The 23,857-nt window shown below is 38.2% G+C and overlaps 1 protein-coding gene across 3 annotated transcripts in view; it reads right to left on the bottom strand.

Annotated features, from left to right (window-relative positions):
- Window positions 1–23,629, bottom strand: part of LOC126298976 (exonuclease 1) — a 115,818-nt gene extending 92,189 nt beyond the window's left edge. Inside the window, exons 1-2 of one of the 3 annotated variants that reach the window (XM_049990597.1) lie at window positions 22,970–23,629; window positions 9,981–10,100 (exon numbers count right to left, since the gene is read on the bottom strand). In XM_049990597.1, the coding sequence (XP_049846554.1) occupies window positions 9,981–10,100; window positions 22,970–23,130 (281 nt within the window). In that variant the 5' untranslated portion in view covers window positions 23,131–23,629. Of the gene's footprint in view, window positions 1–9,980; window positions 10,101–22,969 lie in introns of those variants that run through there. The other 2 variants (XM_049990598.1, XM_049990599.1) reach the window with 2 other exon arrangements.
- Window positions 23,630–23,857: the final 228 nt, after the last annotated feature.

Here is a 23,857-nt window from a genome sequence, read left to right as displayed (position 1 = left end):
AAAATGAGGAGGTAACTCACATTACTCTACAACTGATCTTATGGCTGTTGCCTATTCATGCATGATATTGGCGGGATATGATCAATTATTATTGAAGTAAGGTACTGAATGATACACAAAAGGTTGAAACATCACTGAAATTAACATTTATATTATTTTGAGATACTTAAAATAAATATTTTCAATTAACATCCTTCAAGATTTGGCTGTTCCTAAGCCTGGTGGTGAATGTTAAGAACACTTATTTCTTGAGACAGCTTCTGTGATATAGAATAAGACTTCCCAGTTGCTGTGGTAAGTTCAAGTGCTGAAGGTTTCCTTAAAACATTTTTCATTGGTATCCAAACTTTGTCACTAGTAGATTTCTTGAATGATGTTCTTGGGCCAGCAGGATGGTAAAAATGCACAAAAACATCATTGTTTTCCAAACTTACTTCTATTATTATTGGAACACTTCATCTGGATTGACCCAAAGAGGTTCTGGTCAAACATAAAGTAAACCAGAGGCAAGACACAATTGATAGCACAGTGGACTTGAGTTTGGGAAGACCATGGTGATTCCCCAAAATAGCTTCAGGCAAATACCGGAATGGTTCCTTTGAAAGGGCGTGACTGATTCCTTCCCCATCTTTTCCTAAGCTGATAGGATCAATGGCCTTGCTGTTTGGTCCCCTCCCACAAATCAACCAACCAACCTTCACAGTACAACACCAATGGTAATGTCACCAATGACAGTACCAGTAGAGTGGAGTTACTAAATACGGTTTTCCGAAATGCCTTCACCAAACAAGACAAAATAAATATTATAGAACAGCTGCCAACATGAGTAACTTCCAAGTAGATGGCCTTGGTGTAGCAAAGCAACTTAAATCACTGAATTAAGGCAAGTCTTCCAATCTAGATTGTATACCAATTATGTTTATTTCAGCATATGCTGACACAATAGCTACATACTTAGCAATCATACACAACCACTCACTCTATGATAGATCTGTAACTAAAAACTGGAAAGTTTCACTTGCCACACCAATACACAAGAAAGGATATAGATGTAATCTGATGAATTGCAGACCAATATCACAAATATCAATTTGCAACAGGATTTTAGAACATACAAGGTCTGTTCAAAAAATTACAGAAAATCCATAATTTCATGCCAACGGTGTGTTGGAGCAAAATGCAATTGACATCCCTGCACATGCCTGTGTTTAATGTTTAACTACCAGAAGTTTCATAGCTGTATGTCTGTTAGTTGTTGTTCAGTGCTGTATTGAATAGAATGTTGTGTCACACAGTTTGTGAATTCTGAAATGGCAGAGTTAGAGGAACAATGCGCCTGCATTAAATTTTGCATGAAACTCATGAAAATATTCACAGAGACACACCAAATGATGCAGAAAGCCTACAGTGGTGAGTGCTTAAGCTGTGAATGGTTCACACAGTTTAAAAATGACCATAAGGAAGTTAAAGTTGACCCTCATTTAGGGACCCCACTGATGTCTACTGACGCTCATGTCAGGAACATCAACGAAATTGTGGTGTGCCAATCGAAGACTGACTGAGAGATCGCAGAAGAATATAACATTTCAGTTGGATCATGTCATGAAATCCTGATACAGCATCTAGGAATGCATGGTGTTGCCGCCAAATTCGTCCCACAGCTCACGAGTCAAGACCAGAAAGACCTTCACCTCACAATGTTTGAAGAGCTTTTGTATTGTGCAAATAAGAACAAGATGCTCCTCAAGAGAATCATAACTCACGATGAGACGTGGGTCGATAGTTATGATGTTGACACCACAGTTCAGTCTTCACAATGGGTCAGGAAAGGTCCTCCAAGAACAAAAAAAGCTTGTTAGGTCAGGTCAAACCTCAAAGTTATGCTGATAGTTTTCTTTGACTATGAAGGACTAGTTCATTGCGAATTCATGCTACAGAGACAGGCTGTTAACTGACGGTACTACAGAGACATGTTGTGACACCTGCGAGAAAACGTTAGAAGGAAACAGCCTGAAATGTGGCAAGACATTCATGGCTCTTGCATCACTATAATGCACCTACATATTCATCCCTGTTGGTGCATGACAATTGTACAAAAAATGAAATCACTGTGCTGCCTCATCCTCCATACTCTTCAGACCTGGTCCCTGCGGACTGTTTCTTTTATTTTCAAAGTTGAAAACTACGAGGGTGAGTCAATTATTCTCCGCAATTTAGTTACATTTTTGTTTATTTTGGTAGTACTGCCATTTTACATTGATGGCGCATGCTTTGTTTATTTGTTGTTATATCTTTGCAATTTTCAAGCTGCTAGGTTAGTTTCATTACCGCTGCCATGCTGTTAATCATGGTTGCTCCGCTGTCTATTAGCACCAAAGAAGAGCAACATCCAGTGATCCATTTTTTGTGGTCGGAAGGAGTGTCAGGGGCGAAAATTCGTTGAAGTCTTTCAGTGCAATACAGGAACAGTGTTTTGCCACAACGGAGTGCCCACGAAAGGATTGAAAAATTCCGAAATAGTCATACAAGTGTTACACACGATGAAGGAGCATGACGACTGTTTACTGCCACAAATTAAGAAACCATTGAACATTTACATGAAATGATTCTCTTAGACAGATGATTAACTATCGATGAAGTGGTACATCGTCTGCAAATCAGTCACGGTTCTGCCTACAAAATTATCCACAACAGATGAAACGTGGATCCATCATTACGAGCCGGAGAGTAAACAGCAGAGCATGGAATAGAAAAATCCAAATTCGCTGTGCAAGAAAAATTTCACGACTCAACTGTCTGCAGGAAAACTGGTGCTTACAGTTTTCTGGGACACACAAGGTCCAGTACTGGAACATTATGGGGAAAGTGGCACAACAATGAACAGTGTACATTACAGTGAGTTGCTTACTTCAAGGCTAAAGCCTGCCATTCGAAGCAAACACCGAGGATTGCTGTCAAAAGGTGTTGTGTTGTTGCACGACAATACCCATCTGCATACTGCTGCCCACACTGCTGAAACACTCCAGAAACTCAAATTTGAAGTACTGGATCATCCTCCATATAGTCCCGATCTTGCCCCTTCTGACTATCACTTGTTTGGTCCTCTCAAGCAGGAATTAAGGGGCCGTCGATTTGTCTCAGACAAGCAGTGAAAGAAGCGGTGCATTACTGGCTCACAGCTCAACCGGGAACCTTCTCTTATGAGGGCATCAGGAAGCTTGTACAACAATGGAACAATTGTGTTGAAACGCAAGGAAACTTATGTCGAAAAATAATGTTCTTGCAAGTTTCCTATTTGATTACAATAAAATTGTGTAACTACTTTGCAGATAATAATGGACTTACCCTCGTACATTGAAAGGATGGAGACTTGCACCGACAGATGAGATAAAAGAAAATTTGCAGATTGTGCTTCACACGATCCAGCAAAAGGCATACCAAAACTTATTTCAGAAGTGGAAACGGTGTTGAGAGCAGTGTATCAATTGCAGAGGAGAGTATTTTGGAGACAATGCACAATAAGTAAAAGTTAATCGTAGAAAAATTTTATGGACAATGTTTCAGAATGTTCTGAAGAGACCTCATGTACTGTGGTTACACATTCTGAATTACCTTGAAGAAATTATCTATTAACACACAGGCAGCACAATTTCAGAAAATACTGCTCTTGTGAAACACAACCAGCTCTGTTCCTCACAAGAGACTTCTGTTCAAATTATGTACCTATGGAGTATCATCTTGGCTGTGCAACTGCATTTATGATCAGTCAGAAATGTCACACTTTGTAGTAATTGATGGAAAGTCATCGAGTTAAACAGAAGTGGTATCAGGCGTTTCCTAAGGGAGTGTTATAGGCCCTTTGCTATTCCTAAACTATATAAATGATTTAGGACCCAATCTGAGCAGCCCTCTTAAGATTGTTTGCAGATGATACTACCATTTACCACCTATTAAAGTCATTAGACAATCAAAACCAATTGCAAAATCACTTAAACTCAAGGGCAGTCTGCTGTGAAAAGTGGCAATTGACTCTAAACAAGGAAAAGTATGGATGTAGTCATACACATGAGTACAGAAAGGAATTTGTTAAATTTCAGTTACATGATAAATCACAGAAATCTAAAGGCTGTCAATTCAACTGAATACCTAGGAATTACAATTACAAAAAACATAAATTGAAATGACTACATAGATAATCTTGTGATGAAGGCACATCGAAGACTGTATTTTACTGGCAGAGCACTTACAAGACACAACAAGTATACGGAAGAGAATGCGTACATTATGCTTGTCTGTCCTCTGCTGGAGTATTACTTTGTGTTTGGGATCCATATCAGATAGGATTGCTGGAGAACATGAAAAAGGTCCAAAGAGGGGCGGCAGGAGGGGTTGGCTATCATTAAAACAAAGGAGTTATTCATTGTGGCAATATCTTCTCAAGCAATCATATTGCCAACTTTCTCCTCTGAGTATGAAAATATTTTATTGACACCAATCAATATACGAAGAAATTATCATCATAATAAAATAAGAGAAATCAGAGCTTGCATGGAGAGACTTACATTTTAACTTTTCCCATGCACTCACTGTCCAAGAGTAGAACAGTAAGAAATAGTCCGAACGTGATTTGATGAACATTCTGGCAGCCACCCTAAGTGAGAACTGTGGAGTAGTTACATAGATGTAGAAGGGACCAACCAAATAAGCTTGTACAACTGTTAAGGCACTGACCTCGTATTCAGGGGGTTAGGGTTCACACTGCCCAGATATCATGATTTGGGATTTTCATGGTCTTTTTAGATCACTTCAGGCAAATGCAAGGATGGTACCTTCATGAAGGCCATGGCCGACAACACGTCCTATCATTATAGTTCATACTCTATTGTGTTGATCTCTTTTGGGTTACTGATTTTTATTGTATTACTGTGACAAATCCTATATCATTTTGAGATGAATCCATGACGAAATAAACAAACAAATGAATGAAAGTAATGGAGGATATTTTTAAAATTATAACTCAGTTTTACATAGCAAGCTAACTGCTGACTTTATTCAAGCTATCCGTAAATACAAAATCACATAAACGTAAATTAAGCAATAATTAGCTTCGAAGTTCAGAAATGGCCATTTTAAGTAGAACAATGTCCTTTCTTTGGGGAGTTATTAAAATCTAACACTATCAACTCTTACAATATCATACAGTATTCTACATCTACATCTATTCTCTGGAAACCACCGTGAGGTGCACGGCAGAGGGTATTGTACCAGTTGTTAGGGTTTCTACCTGATATGTTCACGTATGGAGTGTGGGAAGAATAACTGAATGTCTCTGTGCATGCAGTAATTATTCTAACCTTATCCTCAACATCCCTGTGAGAGTGATATATAGGGGGTTGCATATCCCTAGAGTAATAATTTAAAGCCAGTTCTTGAAACTTGGTTAGTAAATTTTCTCAGGATAGTTTACATCTATCTTCAAGAGTCTGCCATTTCAGTTCCTTCAGTATCTCTGTGACACTTTCCCATGGATTAAATACAACTGTGACCGATCGTGCTGCCCTTCTCTGTATACATGCAATATCCACTGTCAGCCCTATCTGGTATAGGTCCCACACACTTGAGCAATATTCTAGCATGGGTTGCATGAGTGGTTTGTAAGCAATCTCTGTTGTAGATTCATTGCACTTTCCCAGTAGTCTACCAATCACCAAAACTACCACCTGCTTTACCCATGACTGAACCTATGTGATCAGTCCATTTCATATCCCTAATGATGTTACACCCAGGTATTTGTATGAGTTGGCCAATTCCAACAGTAACTCACTGATATCATAGTCATAGGATGCTACATTTTTCCATTTTGTGAAGTGCAAAATTTTACATTTCCAAACATTTACAGCGAGTTGCCAGTCTCTGCACCGTGTTGAAATCTTATCAAAATCTGACTGAATATTTATGCAGATTCTCTCAGATAGTACTTCACTATAGATAACTGCATCATCTGCAAAAAGCCTGATTTTACTATTAATATTGTCTACAAGGTCATTAATATACAACACGAACAGCAAGTGACCAACACACTTCCCTGGGGCACACTTAAAGTTACTTCTATATCTGACGAGGACTCTCCATCCAAGATTATATGCTGTCTCCTCCCTACCAAAAAGTCCTCAATACAGTCACAAACTTTGGTTGATACCCCATATGACCATACTTTTGACAACAAGCATAGGTGTGACATTGAGTCAAATGCTTTCTGGAAATCAAGAAACACTGAACCTACAATGTTGTCTTGATCCAAATGCTTTCAGTATATCATGTGAGAATAGTGCAAGTTGGGTTTCACACAATCAATGTTTTCGAAAGCCATGCTTGTTGGCATTGAGAATGTCATTCTGATCAAGAAACTCATTATGTTAGAGCTCATAATGTGTTCTAAGATTCTACAACAAATTGATGTCAAGGATATTGTATGGTAGTTTTGTGGATCGCTTCTACTTTCCTCCTTGTAGACAGGTGTGATCTGTGACTTTTTCCAAGAACTGCGCATGCGTTTTTGTTCTGAGGTATGTACGATAGATTATAGTGAGAAGAGGAGCTAACTTAGCCACAAATTCTGTATAGAATTTGACAGGGATTCCATTGGGACCTGGAGCTTTGTTCAATTTTATCGACTTCAGCTGTTTGTCAACACCACTGACACTAATACTTATTTCATTCATCTTTCCAATGGTCTGAGGATTAAATTCGGGCAATTATCTTGGGTTTTTCTTTGTAAAGGAACATTTGAAAACAGAGTAAAGCATTTTAGCTTTTGCTTTGCATTTCAGTTCCTGTCTCATTTGCGGGGGCTGGACACTGACTTTGGTGCCACTAACAGCCTTTACATATGACCAGAATTTATTTGGGTTTTGTGAGATGTCATCTGACAATATTCTATTGCGGTAGTCACTGATGGTATCACACATTGCTCTCTTGACAGCCAACTTCAACATCTCTCTGCCCGTAGCCCTGCACTTTGTTTTCACCTATTACACAGTAATCTCTCTTTCGTAGTTTCTTTACAGTGGCTGTATCCCATGGAGTTACCCTCACAGTATGGAGTGTTCTAATGGATACATATCTATCCAGTGTGTGGTCAATTATTCTTTTATACCTGAGCCAGAGTTCCTCTACATGCTCTTAGGCTGTGCTGAAAGAAGGGGGTGCTCTGCTGAACTCACGGGCTTCGAATGTGCTCAGGTGATTGGGTGTCACTTGTATCATATGTCTGTACACGAGATTTCCACACTCCTAAACATCCCTAGGTCCACTGTTTCCGATGTGATAGTGAAGGGGAAATGTTAAGGGACATGTACAGCACAAAAGCGTACAGGCCGACCTCGTCTGTTGACTGACGGAGACAGCCAACAGTTGAAGAGGGTCGTAATGTGTAATAGGCAGACATCTATCCAGACCATCACACAGGAATTCCAAACTACATCAGGATCCACTACAAGTACTATGACAGTTAGGCAAAAGGTGAGAAAACTTGGATTTTATGGTCGAGCGGCTGCCCATAAGCCACATGTCACACCAGTAAAAGTCAAACAATGCTTCGCTTGGTGTAAGGAGCGTAAACATTGGACGATTGAACAGTGGAAAAACATTGTATGGAATGACGAATCACAGTACACACTGTGGCAATCTGATGGCAGGGTGTGCGTATGGCGAATGCCTGTTGAATGTCATCTGCCAGTGTGTGTAGTGCCAACGGTAAAATTCGGAGGCGGTGGTGTTATAGCGGCGTCGTGTTTTTCATGGACGGGGCTTGCACCCCATGTTGTTTTGTGTGGCACTAACACAGCACAAACCTACACTGATGATTAAGCACCTTCTTGGTTCCCACTATTGAAGAGTAATTTGGAAATGGCGATTGCTATCTTTCAACATGATCGAGCATCTGTTCATAATGCACGGCCTGTGGTAGAGTGGTTACACGACACTAACATCCCTGTAATGGACTGGCCTGCACGGAGTCCTGACCTGAATCCTATAGAACACCTTTGGGATGTTTTGGAATGCCGATTTCATGCCAGGCCTCACTGACCGACATTGCTACCTCTCCTCAGTGCAGCACCCTGTGAAAAATAAGCTAATAATCCACAGGAAATCTTCCAGGACCTGACTGAATGTATACCTGCGAGAGTGGAAGGTGCAATCAAGGCTAAGGGTTAGCCAACACCATACTGAATTCCAGCATTACCGATGGAGGGCACCACTAACTTTTAGTCATTTTCAGGTGATACTTTTGATCACATAGTGTATATCTTTCTGCTTGTTTTGGTTCTCCTTTGTATTTTGGTGATCACTGTTGTCACAACCGCATCATGGTTACTAATACCAGTTTCGATGTGGACATAGAGGTACGTCTATTTGTTGCCATTAGACCCAATACATTTCGATCACGAATAGGGTTCCTAACTATCTGTTCTAGGTAGTTTTCAGAGAAGGCATTTAGTAAAGTCTCACAGGATATCTTATCACACCCACCATTAACAAATCTGTAATTTTCCCAATTAACTTTTAGATGATTAAAATCTCCACTGATGATTATAGTATGACTGGGGAACTCTCGTACATGTGAACTGAGGTTTCCTTTGAAGTTTTTGGTTCCATAAGGAGATGAGTCTGAAGAGTGACAGAAGGATCCAAATATTTTATGCCCACCCCTGACACTGAGTGTTTCCCAAACCATCTCACATGCAGCTTAAATTTCTATCTCAGTGGATTTGAGTTTTTAGTCTACTGCGACGAACACCACCCCCCTTCCACATTTGCCTATCCTTTTGATATACACTTAAATTTTCACAAAAAATCTCTCTGCTATAGAGCAAAACTCATCCACAGCTGTATAAAATCACTGATGGCATAACAAAAGAGTATTTTCTCAAACAGGGGAAAAATAAAGATGAGAAATGAAGAGCAAGGTCATGGAGTTAATGTATGACGAGACAGATACATATTCTAGAAAAATGTTCATTATGAGTTGTTGATAATCAATAGGTAGAGGTTGAGAGGAAAATTTGAAAGGAATAACTCAATGCACACACATTACATTTTAATAGGCTACCAAGATTAATGTATAAATTAATATAGTGACATATATAATAAAAACAAAGATTCCAAGACTTATCAATCGGGAAAGCGCTGGCAGACAGGCACAATGAACAAAACACACAAACACACACACAGAATTACTAGCTTTCGCAACCGATGGTTGCTTCTTCAGGAAAGAGGGAAGGAGAGGGAAAGACGAAAGGATGTGGGTTTTAAGGGAGAGGGTAAGGAGTCATTCCAATCCCGGGAGCGGAAAGACTTCCCTTAGGGGGAAAAAAGGACAGGTGTACACTCGCACACACACACACATATCCATCCGCACATACCCAAGTTTGATATCAGCGCAAACTCCGCTGCAGAGTGAAAATCTCATTCTGGAAACATCCCCCAGGCTGTGGCTAAGCCATGTCTCCACAGTATCCTTTCTTTCAGGAGTGCTAGTTCTGCAAGTTTCGCAGAAGAGCTTCTGTAAAGTTTGGAAGGTAGGAGACGGATACTGGCAGAAGTAAAGCTGTGAGTACCAGACGTGAGTCGTGCTTCGGTAGTTCAGTTGGTAGAGCACTTGCCCGTGAAAGGCAAAGGTCCCGAGTTCGAGTCTTGGTCGGGCACACAGTTTTAATCTGCCAGGAAGTTTCATATCAGCGCACACTCCGCTGCAGAGTGAAAATCTCATTGTGGCTAGTAATTCTGTGTGTGTGTTTGTGTGTTGTTCATTGTGCCTGTCTACCGGCACTTTCCCACTTGGTAAGTCTTGGAATCTTTGTTTTTAATATATTTTTCCCATGTGGAAGTTTCTTTCTATTTTATTTACATCATCATTAATATAGTGACTGACTAACATAACATAGAAAAATGACTTTGTAAATAAATTATATACTTACTCACGTCGTTTGAGTTCAGTTTTTGCTTTTGCTGGCAAATGGCGCCCATCAAATACAAGAATTGGCTTTATATTATGTGATAACAACATGTTTACAAGCTTCATACAATAAGTCACATACCTGGAATTAAAAGGAAGACAGAAAGAAATGAGATGGCTACCACAAACAATCTCCTTATCACAGCAGATGTCTATTTTAATATTTCATTTTTTTACTCATAAGTTCAACATGAACACACACCATTTTTTTTAAAGAATGGCATATTTGTGTCAAGGCTATAAATTTTCTGAGAACAGTTTTTATTTAAACCACATGACATGGATTTGACAAATCTGGGACCGGGTTTCTAAGCACAGGTCATACAATTCCCATAAATTAGAAGACAACAATTTGTGGGGGTGTAGCTGGTGACAAATAGTGTCCCACATGTATCACATCGAATTCAGATCAGGCACATTTGGTGGACTAGACATCACGTGAGTCACTATGATGCTCCTCAAATCACTGTAGTAAGATTCTGGCCTACTGACATGTACAGTCACCCTGCTGGAAGAAGCCAGTGCCATCTGGGAAGACATCAAGCACGAATGGATGTAGGTTGTCCACAATGTTCACATAGTCTGCAGCTGTCATGATGTCTTCAAATATGAGCACAAGCCCCATATATGGCCAGGTGAACATCCTCCACAATATAATACTGCTCCACCAACCTGGGTCTGTTTCGAGCAGCCGTTCACTTAAATTATGACATATCCAATTATGACCACTGACTTCGGGTAGCAAGAAATGTGATTTATCTGACCAGGTGAAAATTTTCATTGATCCATAGTTCCATATGAAACAAAATATAATAAAACATTTGGAGAAAAGATAAGCAGCTTTATGAATATCAAGAGCTGAGACAGCAAGCCAGTATTAAACAAAGAAGGTAAGGTTGGTTGGTTTAAAGAGGGGGAAGAGAAAAGACGGTAAGGCTGAAAGGTGTAAGGAACACATAGAGGAGTCATACACAGAAACAAACTTGAATGTATTACAGAAAGGGAAGTAGCTGAAATGAGATGGGCAATATGATACTGCGGAAAGAATTTGAAAGTGCTCAGAGAGATTTACGAGGGTCAGTCAAAAAGTAATGCCTCCTATTTTTTTCTACGTTTAATTGTCAGGAAATTTAAATGCAATTACATAGGTTGAAAACCACAACATTGAGGATCATTTTGTCATTTTTCAATGTAATCTCCGCCCATCTCTACAGTTTTGGTCCATCTTTGAACAAGGGCATGTATCCCAGCACGGTAAAAATCACAGCTCTGCTTCCTAAGCCATTGACGCACGGATGTTTTGACGGCCTCCTCATCTTCAAAATGAATCCCACGATGAGCTTCTTTTAGTGGCCCGAACAGATGGAAGTCTGATGGTGCCAGGTCAGGGCTGTATGGGGGATGAGGCAAAACTTCCCATCCAATTTTGACAATCTCGTCAGAGGTGTGACGACTGGTGTGTGGTCTTGCATTGTCATGCAAAAGAAGAACATCTGCCATTGATTTTGTTGGGCGAACTCGCTGAAGACGTGCTTTAAGTTTTTTGAGGGTTGTGACGTATTGAACAGAATTTATTGTGCATCCCTGCTCCAAAAAATCAACCAGAATCACACCCTCTGTGTCCCAGAAAACTGTTGCTATAACTTTCCCTGCCGATCGCACAGTTTTGAATTTTTTCTTCCTCAGCGAGCTTGTGTGACGCCACTCCATTGACTACCTCTTTGATTCGGGTTCAAAAAAATGCACCCATGTTTCGTCCCCGGTCACAATTTTTTTCAGAAACTCATCTCCCTCCAAACGGAAGCGCTGCAAGTGTTGGGAGGCTATTGTTTTCCTTGCCTCTTTATTCTGATCGGTTAACATTCTTGGAACCCACCGTGCACAAACTTTTGAGTACCCCCATTGTTTAATAATCGTGATCACACTGCCTTTACTAAGAGAAATAATGCGACACACTTCATCTGCAGTCACCCGACGGTCACCACGAATGATGTCATCAACTTGCTGAATGTTGTGTGGAGTCACTGCACTCACCGGCCTGCCGCTCCGCTTTTCGTCAGTCAACGGTGTTTGCCCTTCAGCTTCCTTACAACGACGAACCCATCGTCTAACAGTGCTGACATCCACTGTCACAACACCATACACCTTCTTCAGTCTTTCATGAATGCGTATGGGCGTTTCACCTTCTGCATTCAAGAATTCAATCACACAACGCTGTCTCAAACGAACATCGATGTCGGCCATCTTACAAACTTCTGCTGTGCTGCCACCTGTTGACACAGAAAGTTACTACTGCAGTGGATTGCAGAAGAAGGTTTGAGGAATGGCGCCAAATTCAAATTTTTCACTTAACTTAATTTTTTTAAGTAGAAAAAAAAAGGGAGGCATTACTTTTTGACCGACCCTCGTATGTTGAATAAGGTCACTGGAGCAGACTGCATACTCTCAGAATCATTGAGATTTTTGAGAGAATCAGCTATTGCAATTTTTTTTCTATTTAGTATGTAAAATATACAAGACAGGAAAAATATCTTCAGACTTCGTGTGTCACTTGTCAGCTAGTGGTTAGCACCATTGCCTCTAGATTGTATGGTCCCTGGTTTGATTCCTGGTAAGGTTGCAGACATTTCTGCTCATATTCATCACAAACACTTGCAAGTCACCATACTGGCATCAAATAAGAGTTGAAACAGGCAGCTGAACAACATCAGATGGAGTCTCCCAGCCAATTATGTCATACAATCATTTCACTTTTCCCCTCAAACTCCAAGAAGAGTGCCATGATTATAATCCAGAAGAAGAAAGGCACTGACAGGTGTGAATACTACAGAACCACCAGTATAGTAAGTCCTGGTTGCAAAATACTGACAGAGTTTTTACAACAGAATGGATACAGTGGTAGAAGTTGGCCCAAGGGAAGATAATAAATTTGAAGAAAGGCAAGCCCATGCTCACAATGTACGTATATTTACAGAAGGCTTTTGACAATGCAGAATGGAACAACACTATAAAATTTTGAAGCTGGCAAGGATAAAATATAGAGTGTGAAAGGTTATGAACGACTTACACGGAAACCAGAATGCAGTCATAAGAGTCTAAGTACATGAAAGGCAGATGCGTGAAGATTAGAATTGCGTGGTTTGCATGGAAATTAATTCACAATGTGACCATGACGTAAGGGTGCTGTCGTGCGTGACGTCATTACGACACAGAGTTTATGAGTTGGTTGTGTTTGTTGATGTCTTGTCTTGTTTTTTTTGTTTTTTTTGTGTATTTATTGTGTATCAAATGTGTTTTAATTTACGTAGGAATGTTTGACTTTTGGATTTTTGAGGTATTGTGGTTTTGTTTTTTGTAATTGGAGGTGGTGGTTTTTCCATATCAATAGTTATGGTTGACCTATATAGGTCATGGGAAATGACCCATTCTAATTTTCGTAGTTTTATATGTAGGTATTGGTGTTTTGGTCAAGGGAAATGTCCGAGCCTAATTTTTGTAGTTTTTGTTGAAGATGTTGTTGTTTGGGTATCGGCTGCTGCAATTTTTGCTGTAGGCGTTGGTGTTTTGGTATTGGCAGCTGCAGTTGACCTAAAAAGAGAGAGAGAAGAAGAGACACACCAAGAGCCCAACACACAAAAATGGCATATGCAAAAAAATACAACATCTACAGGAATCAGACACTTCCCCTGACCTGGTGAGAAAGTGACTGCTTATGACAGTCAATGTAAATGTTAGTAGTGTATACATATATAAGTGAACTTCCATCGAGAGTGACAGGCTATCACAATTCTTTCCTACTTCATGCATATTTATCCCGCCCAACGCCAGCAAAGGGGTTAATGATGACGATAATCCAGGTAGACCTATCAACAAAGAGAGATGCAACAGACAGATTACTCCATATCTTCAAAAACCGCAGGTCACGAGAAAAATAATACCTTTTATTATCTCGTATATGTTCATAGTCACAATGTAATTTTACTGTGCTCTAAAACAGATATTACAAACATTTAAGTGATCACAAATCACCTACAGATTTTACAATGGAGTCATTCCATGTCAAATCAACACACTTTAAATAAAAATTTTACCTCACTCTCTTAGATTTTGTTGAAAGTTGGTATGCTGAAACTAAGAAAAAGACCAAATTTCATTTTTTTACCTCAAACCATTCCTGAAATATGGTCATGTAAACTTTTCAAAAACTGGCCAAAAACGTGTGAAAGGACTTTTTTTAAATTGTCCTAGGAGCTGCCCTATTTGAGCTAGAGAACTGGGAAAGGTGTCATTTTGCACAATTTTTCCATGCTCTTTCCAGTGATAGAAAAAAAAACATAGCTTCTAATTAATAACCTTTTTCAAAATGGTAATTAATATTTTGATTTAATTTTTTTACAAAAAGTACATAATTGAAAATTTTCAAAATATTTCCATAACAACTTCATACTGTTGTAAATCACATGACAAAATATAAATGTGGGATCATGATGGGTTCATTGTTAAAAAAAATTATTCCAGACTTGTTTTTCGCTAACGGCCCTAGTTTGACCAAACTGACCTTTAAGGTAGTACGTCAGTGCTTGGCAACCCATCATCAGTTGATTGCAACATGGGAAACTGAATACTGCCCAGGAGAAACTGTCATACGTAACATTTTAAAAGACTTTTCATGAAAACTTAACTGAACAAGTTCAGTTCTGACAGTGGATGTCAGTTGACCAATGTAATCTGGAAATTGTTCAGAAAACTTCTGAAGAATTCATAGATTTATTTTGTAGTAAGATGTCGACTTTGATTCGGCATGACTTCATTGCCAAGCAACAACGAACATTCCTTAACTCCACAAGAGAGAACCTTACGGAATCTGAATTTGTTGTCATATGTGATTTTTCAGAAAATTATAGTATAGTTCTACAGGATGAAGCTCAGAGTTTCCACTGGGCAAGACAACAGATTACCATTCATCCTTTTGTTATATATTACAAACAGGAAGTCAAAATTGAGCATATGAACTTTTCCATTGTTTCTGATTGCCTGGAGCACAATACAACTGTGGTTTACACCTTTCAAAAGAAGCTAATTTCATATCTAACAAATAAATTTCAAAAGATTCCAAAAAATATATACTATTATTCTGACGGTTCTGCCGCTCAGTATAAAAATAAGACAAACTTCGTGAACCTTTGCCTTCATGAGGAGGACTTCAACATAAAAGCTGGGTGGCACTTTTCAGCCACAGCATGTGGGAAAGGGCCTTGTGATGGAGTAGGGGGTTCAGTAAACAGACTGGCAGCTCGTGAAAGTTTGCAAAGGCCATACCAAAATCAGATCCAAACCGCACGAGATCTATTTGAGTGGGCAGTAGATAATATCACAAAGGTTGATTTTGCTTATACCACTCAAGAAGACTATGCTGCTTCTGAAATATTCTAAAAAAGCAGACTTGAAGAGGCATTGACAATCAAAGGTACACAGCAATTTCACTCTTTCTTTCCCAACACTACAACAAAATTAATAGTCAAATACTTCTCAAGTGATATGCAGAGTTGGGACATCGCCAGACAAACTGAAGCTACAAGATGTATCAGGCTATTTCAACACTGTATATGGCAGAAACTGGTGGCTTGGGTACATATTAGAAAAAAAAGGAAGAACTTGATGAAGTGAAAATAACTTTTCTTCATCCATGTGGACCAGCTAAGTCATTCTCTTATCCTGCACATGCAGATGTCCTATGTGTGTCAGTTGTGAATGTTCTCACAAAAGTGAATCCATTTACTCCTACAGGAAGAACATACATTCTTAATGAAAGTGATGTAAGCCAAACCCAGTCAGCTTTATTAAAATGTAATATGTGAAGTTCCAAGACAATTTATTGGGAAATTGCTTTCAACTCAAAACTTAATTTTTGTCTCACGTTAGTGTTAATGTATATTTTATAGAAAGTTGTTTCAAAATTATTGTTAGTACCTATTGTGTTAAATTTAGCTATGTACAGATACCTGTTACTCAAAAACAAGCATTGCGCATTTAATTTGTTTAATAGTTCCATTTCAAATATCACGGACCAGAACTGTTATGTAAATACTTGCACTTATTCATACTTTATTTCAGTTTGTAGTTAAATGCTCAATTTCTAGTTTTTGTTATATCCGTTAACATACTGTTAGTGAAGTTGTATGAAATTAAAATAAGCAATCAACTTAATTATAAAATATGCTGATTGGTTTTGGTTTAATAAGGCGATGTTTTGATATTTCTAATACTTTTTTACTTACCTTTCAGTATATTTTAAAGAAATTCCTGTTTGTTAAAGGTCAATTTGGTCAAACTAGGGCCGTTAGTGAAAAACAAGAGTCCGGAATAATTTTTTTTAACAATGAACCCATCATCATCCCATATTTATATTTTGCCATGGGGTCATTCCATGCGAAGTGCTCTAGAGGCTCCCACATGACCCTGATGGATTTTGATGAAATTTTGTATGAACATTCACACATGTTCTCAATGAACACTGGTAAAGCTTCAGTTTCAGAAATTCAATACTTTTGGAGATACAGTCACTTGTTTAAGACCATAGCACAGCTTTCTATAGTGCATCCTTGAATTTTCAGCAACTTTGAGATTAAATCTCTAAGTATTTGCATGAAAGAAACAAAACTTTGCCATCTTATACAACTTTTAGAGCTCTTTAAAGTAAAATATAAAGAAAAGGATTTCTGAGCAATTTTCATATAGATAATTTGAAGCAAACTCGGGCGAAAAAATAGCTTTTTTTTAAAAAATGCAAATTTTAGTTTTTTATATCTCCAAAAGTAATTGTGGAATGTACATGAAACTTTGCACACCACAACTCACCACCACAAGGTCTTAGAATATAAAATTTCATTCTCCTATTGGTTTCCATTATTTCACAAATCTAGGGTAAAGTTGACGATTTTTCAAAAAGTTCTAAAAGTGGGTATTTTTAGTCAAATTTTTCAAAAAAGTGTTTTCTCCAAACTCTTCTAAACTATGGTCATTAGAAAGAGCATATTCTAAACTATCTAGAAAAGTGGATTTGGTTTTGCAATGCAAGCATATAAGGCCCTAAAAAGTAGCATCATCAAAGAGGTGCACTGGAAGTTTGAAGACATTTTTTATGGCACTCAAATTATACTTGAAATCTTTTATTTTGCATTATACATGTTTATTAGTGTGGGATAAGTGAAATAAGAAGTCGTGATGAATAGGACCTAGCTTAAGTCTGAATAGCAAATGAATAAAAATAGAAACAATGTCATTTCTTAATTGTCACCCCCCCCCCCCCCCCCACTCTCTCTCTTTCTCTCACACACACAATTATGATTAAGAATGAATGTAAATTTTATTTGCATAATCATCTAATTATTAGTTGCCTGTTTAATGAACACTACCACCTTACTGATGGAAAAGAAGTGTATAAATGAGTATGGTCCACGGTGGCTTAACCACTGTTAGTTTCATTTCACCTGAGAAAACCAGCATTCCCATGGCCACAGGGTATATGCCAGATAGTTTAGCACCAACAGCTACGGGTTGGTTTCTTTACCACAGGATCCCAAGCCTGATAAGGGTTTCTTTACACAGGTTCTCAAGCCTGATAGTAAAATTATTTACGTGCCCTGTGTAAAATGAGAAGGCACTCTTGGGTTCCTTAGATTGTTTCCTCTAACCTATTTCAATTTTTGATGTGCTATATTAATTTTCTGATGAATATAAAGAGGAATGGCGTATTGCCTGCCAGACGAATTTACTGATGGAGCTCGAATAACTGCAATAATGTGGTGTTCCAGAACCCAGCACTTGTCACTTCTTGGTGGCCAATAAAATGAATTTTCTGCACCATGTGGGTGCATAAAGTTTATTAATGCATTCCTTTGCTCTGTGGAGGTCTGACAAATATTACCAATCCACCACACATTTTCACAGATGCATGCAACATATTGTCCTGGTTGGACAGCAGACATTAATATACCTCCTCCATTACTGTGACCCATTTAAGCTAGAAAAGATGAACAATCATTTGAAACTCTGCTGACCTGAATTGTCGTTTCATCAATAGGTAAAAAGTGATGATTTTCTCTAGTGCCTGCTACAGTTTGTCCAAGTTTAACCCTAGCATTACCAACGGGGGGGCCTCGTAGGCCCACTGACTCAGTTTTTCTATGTTGTATCCATACCCTTTGATATATGAACTTGAAAGTAAAGGTAATTGTTCGTTACTGAATGTACTATTGAGTCATTACAGATTTTCGGAATAAAAATGTAATTAAAATTCATTTACTTGATTTAACTCTCTGTGGGCCTTAGAAGCCCACCCGTTGGTAATAGCAAGGAAAGATTTACGAGGTTGAGTCTTTCGTTTCAAATTCTTACCATGAAACGAATTTTGGCATTGTTGCCTTCAGACATATTATTATGAAGCGGACCATTGTTATTTTCAGTGTTTCTGCTGCTGTTGAACCAGCAACATGAGTAGACAACGTTTATGTGATAGTTCCATTGAAAGAGTGCTAGAAGAAGTTTTGAACGAATCAGATTTAGAGGAAAGTGAAGTGGATGATGATGTGGAAGAAATTAGAACTGATTCATCGTCTGAGAATGAAGATGAGGTTGAAGCCAATCCACCAGATGATAATGATACGGAATGTGATAAATTCATTGCAAAAAGTGGACGAGAGTATATTATGAAGCCATCTCGACAATATCGGCGTTCTGTACAAAATATAGTGCGAGAAAGAATGGGGCTAGGACAACAAGGAAGAATTGTGTCTCCGAAAGAGGCTATAGAGCTCTTTTTTACACCTCAAATTATGAATCTAATAAAACTACACTCAAATGAAGAGGCTTCTCGACTAGGTATTCAGCACACAGATGAAGACGAGTTATTTTGTTATATAGGACTCTTGCTAATCATGGGTTCAAATCATGACAATAAGATACCTGTCCAAGATTTATGGTCTTTGCTTCAGGGCCGACAAGTGTACTATGGATCAATGAGTCGGACTCGATTTTTCGAATTGACTAAAATATTGAGGTTTGATGATAAGAACACAAGAGAAATTCATCGCCAGACTGACAAGTTTGCTCCAATGAGGGAAATTTTTGAAAGCTTCAATTCTTCACTTCCATTGTATTTCATTCCTGGTCTACATACAACAGTGGATGAGATGTTGTCTTTGTTCCATGGTCGCTGTCCATTCAAGGTGATTCTAAAAGAAAAACCTGGAAAATACGGCATTCTAATTCGAATGCTGTCTGATTCTGAGACTAGATATGTGATCAGCATGGACATCTATACAGGCAAGTCAGGAAATACACAGCATTCAAATGGACCGATGGAAATTGTAAAGAGACTAATAAAACCTATTGAAAAATCAGGCCGTAATGTTACCACAGATCGGTACTATACTTCAGTGGAGCTTGCTGAGACTCTATGGAATGATTTTCACCTCACACTTGTTGGCACCCTACAGTCTAACAGACGACAAATACCTGAAGAGCTGAAGATTACAGCTGGCCGCAGTTTACACTCTTCCATCTTTGCTTATACTGACCCTCAGACACAGAGGCCACCAGTTACTCTTGCATCAACGCTAGTCCGTGAGAAGCCAAAGCGACTGCTGTTGATGCTTTCAACTTATCACTCAGAAGGGGTGTTGAATGAAGACTCAAAAAAGAATAACATAAATCTTTTTTATAATTCTACAAAGGGAGGTGTGGACACCATAGACCAGATGGCAAGACACTACAGCACAAAGAGAGGAACAAGAAGATGGCCTTTGTCCCTCTTCTACACACTCATTGACATAGCAGCAATAAATGCATATTCACTCTTCCTCCTCAACTTTTCGAATTGGAAAAAGAATTTGCTAAACCGCAGAAGGGTTTTTATCACTAACTTAGGTCTCAAACTAATAAGATCTCAAGTAGATAAACGGGCACAAAATTTGTATGGACTTCAGAAGCCAGTAATAATGGCAATGGAAAGCATCACACAACGGAAGCTCAGCTGCTCTGTAGAACCATCATCCTCAACAGCAGAACCAGGAACACGTGGACGGTGCCACCTATGCTGCCAAGAAGCTGCATCTAAAAAGATCAAGTACAACAAGCTGGGAAAGTCAACTGTTACCTGCTCTCAGTGCCACAAACACGTCCGTGGGAAACACAGTGTTGTGTGAAAAATGCGTTGCAGAATGACACAGTAAATTTTGTTTGCTTCATGTAGTGTACCGAATTAAAAAAGTCGTTTTTATAAGAAAACACTATTTTGAAACATTAGTCCAAAAAATATATAAACTAAATCTCATGATTTGTTCATTTTATTCCTATTATAATAACATCTTTTATTATCCAGTATACAAAAACAATGTCTAAGCATTTTGAATTGTTATTAGAGGTATCAGAAGTAAATAAACTTGATTTATGATAAAATAAATTGTGGTATTCTTTATGGGCCTTTGAGACCCCCCGTTGGTATTATATGTAACAAAAAATACGTTGGTAATGCTAGGGTTAAGCATCTCTTCTTGTAACAATATTTTTTCAATTTCATCTTTACTGACGAAAACAAATTTAATTCCATTAATGTTTTCAGAGCAGAAGTGAAACAGATCTAGGGGAGTAAGAATTTATCCATTAAGTGGCCGTTGCAAGCTTGCTCTTGCTGCTAACCGCTTTGTTGTACGTCAAATCCCATCACAAGGTGATTTCCCGTGACTAGTAGCAAAAAAATTCAATTCGGCTGCCATTCCAAAATTACTCTTATGATAGCACAAATTTAGGAAATTCTTGAAATTTTCATATTGAGCACTGGAGCCCTCACTGAAATAATGAATGTGGGATATCTGTGCAAACCGTGCTTTTATATATTTGATGAGCTCCTTGGTAAAAACGTGAACTGTAATAGTGTCGTGCCGCAAACAATCACTGATAACGCAAAAACTTAAAGATTCTACTTTCTCATTTTGACGAAAGTAGATAACAGCTGGATGAATTGTTGCTTGACCACTGTCCCAGTGGAAGCCTTGCACAGCATCCTGAATGATAAAAGAATGATTTTCTGCAAAATCCATTACGATAACAGCTCTTTGTCTTTCAGATGACATTTAAGGTCTTTCAGCTAGGTCCTATTCATCAGGACTTTCAATTATCCCAGACATTAATAAACATGTATAAGGCAAAATAAAAGACTTCAAGTATAATTTGAGTGCCAGAAAAAATGTGTTCAAACTTCCAGTGCACCTCTTTGATGATGCTACTTTTTAGGGCCTTATATGCTAGCATTGCAAAACCAAATCCACTTTTCTAGATAGTTTAGAATATGCTCTTTCTAATTACTATAGTTTAGAAGAGTTTGGAGAAAACACTTTTTTGAAAAATTTGACCAAAAATACCCATTTTTAGTACTTTTTGAAAAATCGTCAAATTCACCCTAGATTTGTGAAATAATGGAAACCAATAGGAGAATGAAATTTTATATTCTAAGACCTTGTGTTGGTGAGTTATGGTGTGCAAAGTTTTATGTACATCTCACAATTACTTTTGGAGATATAAAAAACTAAAATTTGCATTTTTTTAAAAACAGCTATTTTTTCGCCCGAGTTTGCTTCAAATTATCTATATGAAAATTGCTCAGAAATCCTTTTCTTGATATTTTACTTTAAAGAGCTCTAAAAGATGTATAAGATGGCCGAGCTTTGCTTCTTTCATGCAAATACTTACAGAGATATCTCATCTCAAAGTTGCTGAAAATTCAAGGATGCACTATTGGAAGCTGTGCTATAGTTTCAAACAAGTGACTATATCTCTGCAAGTATTGAATTTCTGAAACTGAAGCTTTACCAGTGTTCATTGAGAACATGTTTGAATGTTCATATAAAATTTCATCAAAATCCATGATGGTCATGCGGGAACATTTCTTGATATTAGACCACTTGGCACAGAATGTGATTTACATTAGTATGAAGTAGTTATGGAAACATTTTGAAAATTTTGAATTTTTCCTTTTTGTAAAAAAATTAAATCAAAATATGAATTACCATTATGAAAAAGGTTATTAATTAGGAGCTATGTTTTTTGTCTATCACTGGAAAGAGCAGGGAAAATACTGCAAAATGACACCTTTCCCAGTTCTCTAGCTCAATTAGGGCAGCTCCTAGGACAATTTAAAAAAAGTTCATTCACACATTTTTGGCTGGTTTTTGAAAAGTTAGTTTACATGACCATATTTCAGGAATGGTTTGAGATAAAAAAAATTGTAATTTGGTATTTTTCTTAGTCTCAGTGCCCACTATAAGTATACCAACTTTTGGCAAAATCTAAGAGGGTGAGGTAAAATAGGTGTGTTGATTTGACATGGAATGACTCAATGCAGGTAGTTGTTTACTGCAATGTCCAATCACACAACGGTTGTGCTTTCCCTAAGTCGTCGTAATACCAATATATAATCTCATTAAGTGTTTTAATGTAAGTCTGGGCTCTGTGCAAGGTTTATCAATACGACAGATCAGACTGGCATGTTATGCCTACATACACTGCAGATGATGTGCTGCCTTGCGATAACTGTACGATTTTCAGAGTGTAAATCCAAGGACTTACAAAACATGAGAGCGCACGATATACAAAAATATTCAAAATCATACACATTTTAAGCCATATTAAAATATGTGGTAGTGACAATAGCGCAGAATACGCCCAGGAATAAGCCTATAATGAAGTCCAGTCGCAATCAATGCAGGTTTTATTTATACATGAATGATAAACTATTAGCAATCAATAAATACCGAGCATAACAGTGTATGCCAACAACAGTCTGTTCTTGTAGATATATTTCAACTTGGACAAAGATTAAAACTAAGGCGTTAGATGACATGTAAAACATGTGAGGTTTTTTTTTATGTGAACACAACATACTGAAATACTTACGCATCGCATGGTTCGCCTCTTGCAAGCTTTTCTACACATGCATAAGCACCTTTATGGAGCCAGCAATAAGCGTCAATAGCGACACACTGTCCAGAAAAATGAGATATGTGGGCGGATCTGGTACATTTTTTCAAGAACGGTATTAGTCCTTGTATGCCCATGGTATTCCTCACGCACCAAAACTATACCACAAAGTTTACACGTACAGCACGTACACAAAACGCCGACTGTCAACACGATATTTCGCGCCAAAAGCATAGATCCTCATTAACCTACGATTATGGCGTCTTCGACTTCTTATAAATTCGATATACAGAGCGTGCATTGCAGTGATTTGTTTTGCAAGGGGTCGGTTGTACAATATCGGGATTAATCCAGGAGTAGCTAACCAAGGAATAGGTTAACCACTGCTTAACTTGTAGTGTGCGTTGGCAAGACGCGATTTTTTCCCCGTTTCGTTATTCCTAGAATAGCGTTTCCATCTTCGACCATACATATTTTTTTGAAGATACTTTTCCGCACATCAATTCTATGAGCGAAGGTTTTTTTCGTTGGTTAATTCCCGCACATCATTCATATTTATTTAACCTTCATCTGCAGTAATAACTTAGCGCGTTTAACCAGAGCGATACGAGTTCCATCTGTCAAAACTAATATTTTGAAGATAATCTGAGGCTGGTCGATGCTGTAAACAAGTTCAAAGAGCGTAATAGAATGGAATAGAAACTTTATTGTCACATAACATGTCATATACAATCAGATGACTACGCCTGCCACATATTTCATTTATGTCTCATAGAAAGCATCGAAAATTTTTTATTGTCAGCGCCCTTTCGTTGGACGGCACCTCACGTAACTTGTTGAAGACAAATTGCGTTGTTGTTGTTC

Source organism: Schistocerca gregaria, chromosome X (genome assembly GCF_023897955.1).
Source record: "Schistocerca gregaria isolate iqSchGreg1 chromosome X, iqSchGreg1.2, whole genome shotgun sequence".
In the NCBI taxonomy this organism is placed as follows: Eukaryota; Metazoa; Arthropoda; class Insecta; order Orthoptera; family Acrididae; genus Schistocerca; species Schistocerca gregaria.
This window is presented reverse-complemented; position numbering and strand designations above follow the sequence as displayed.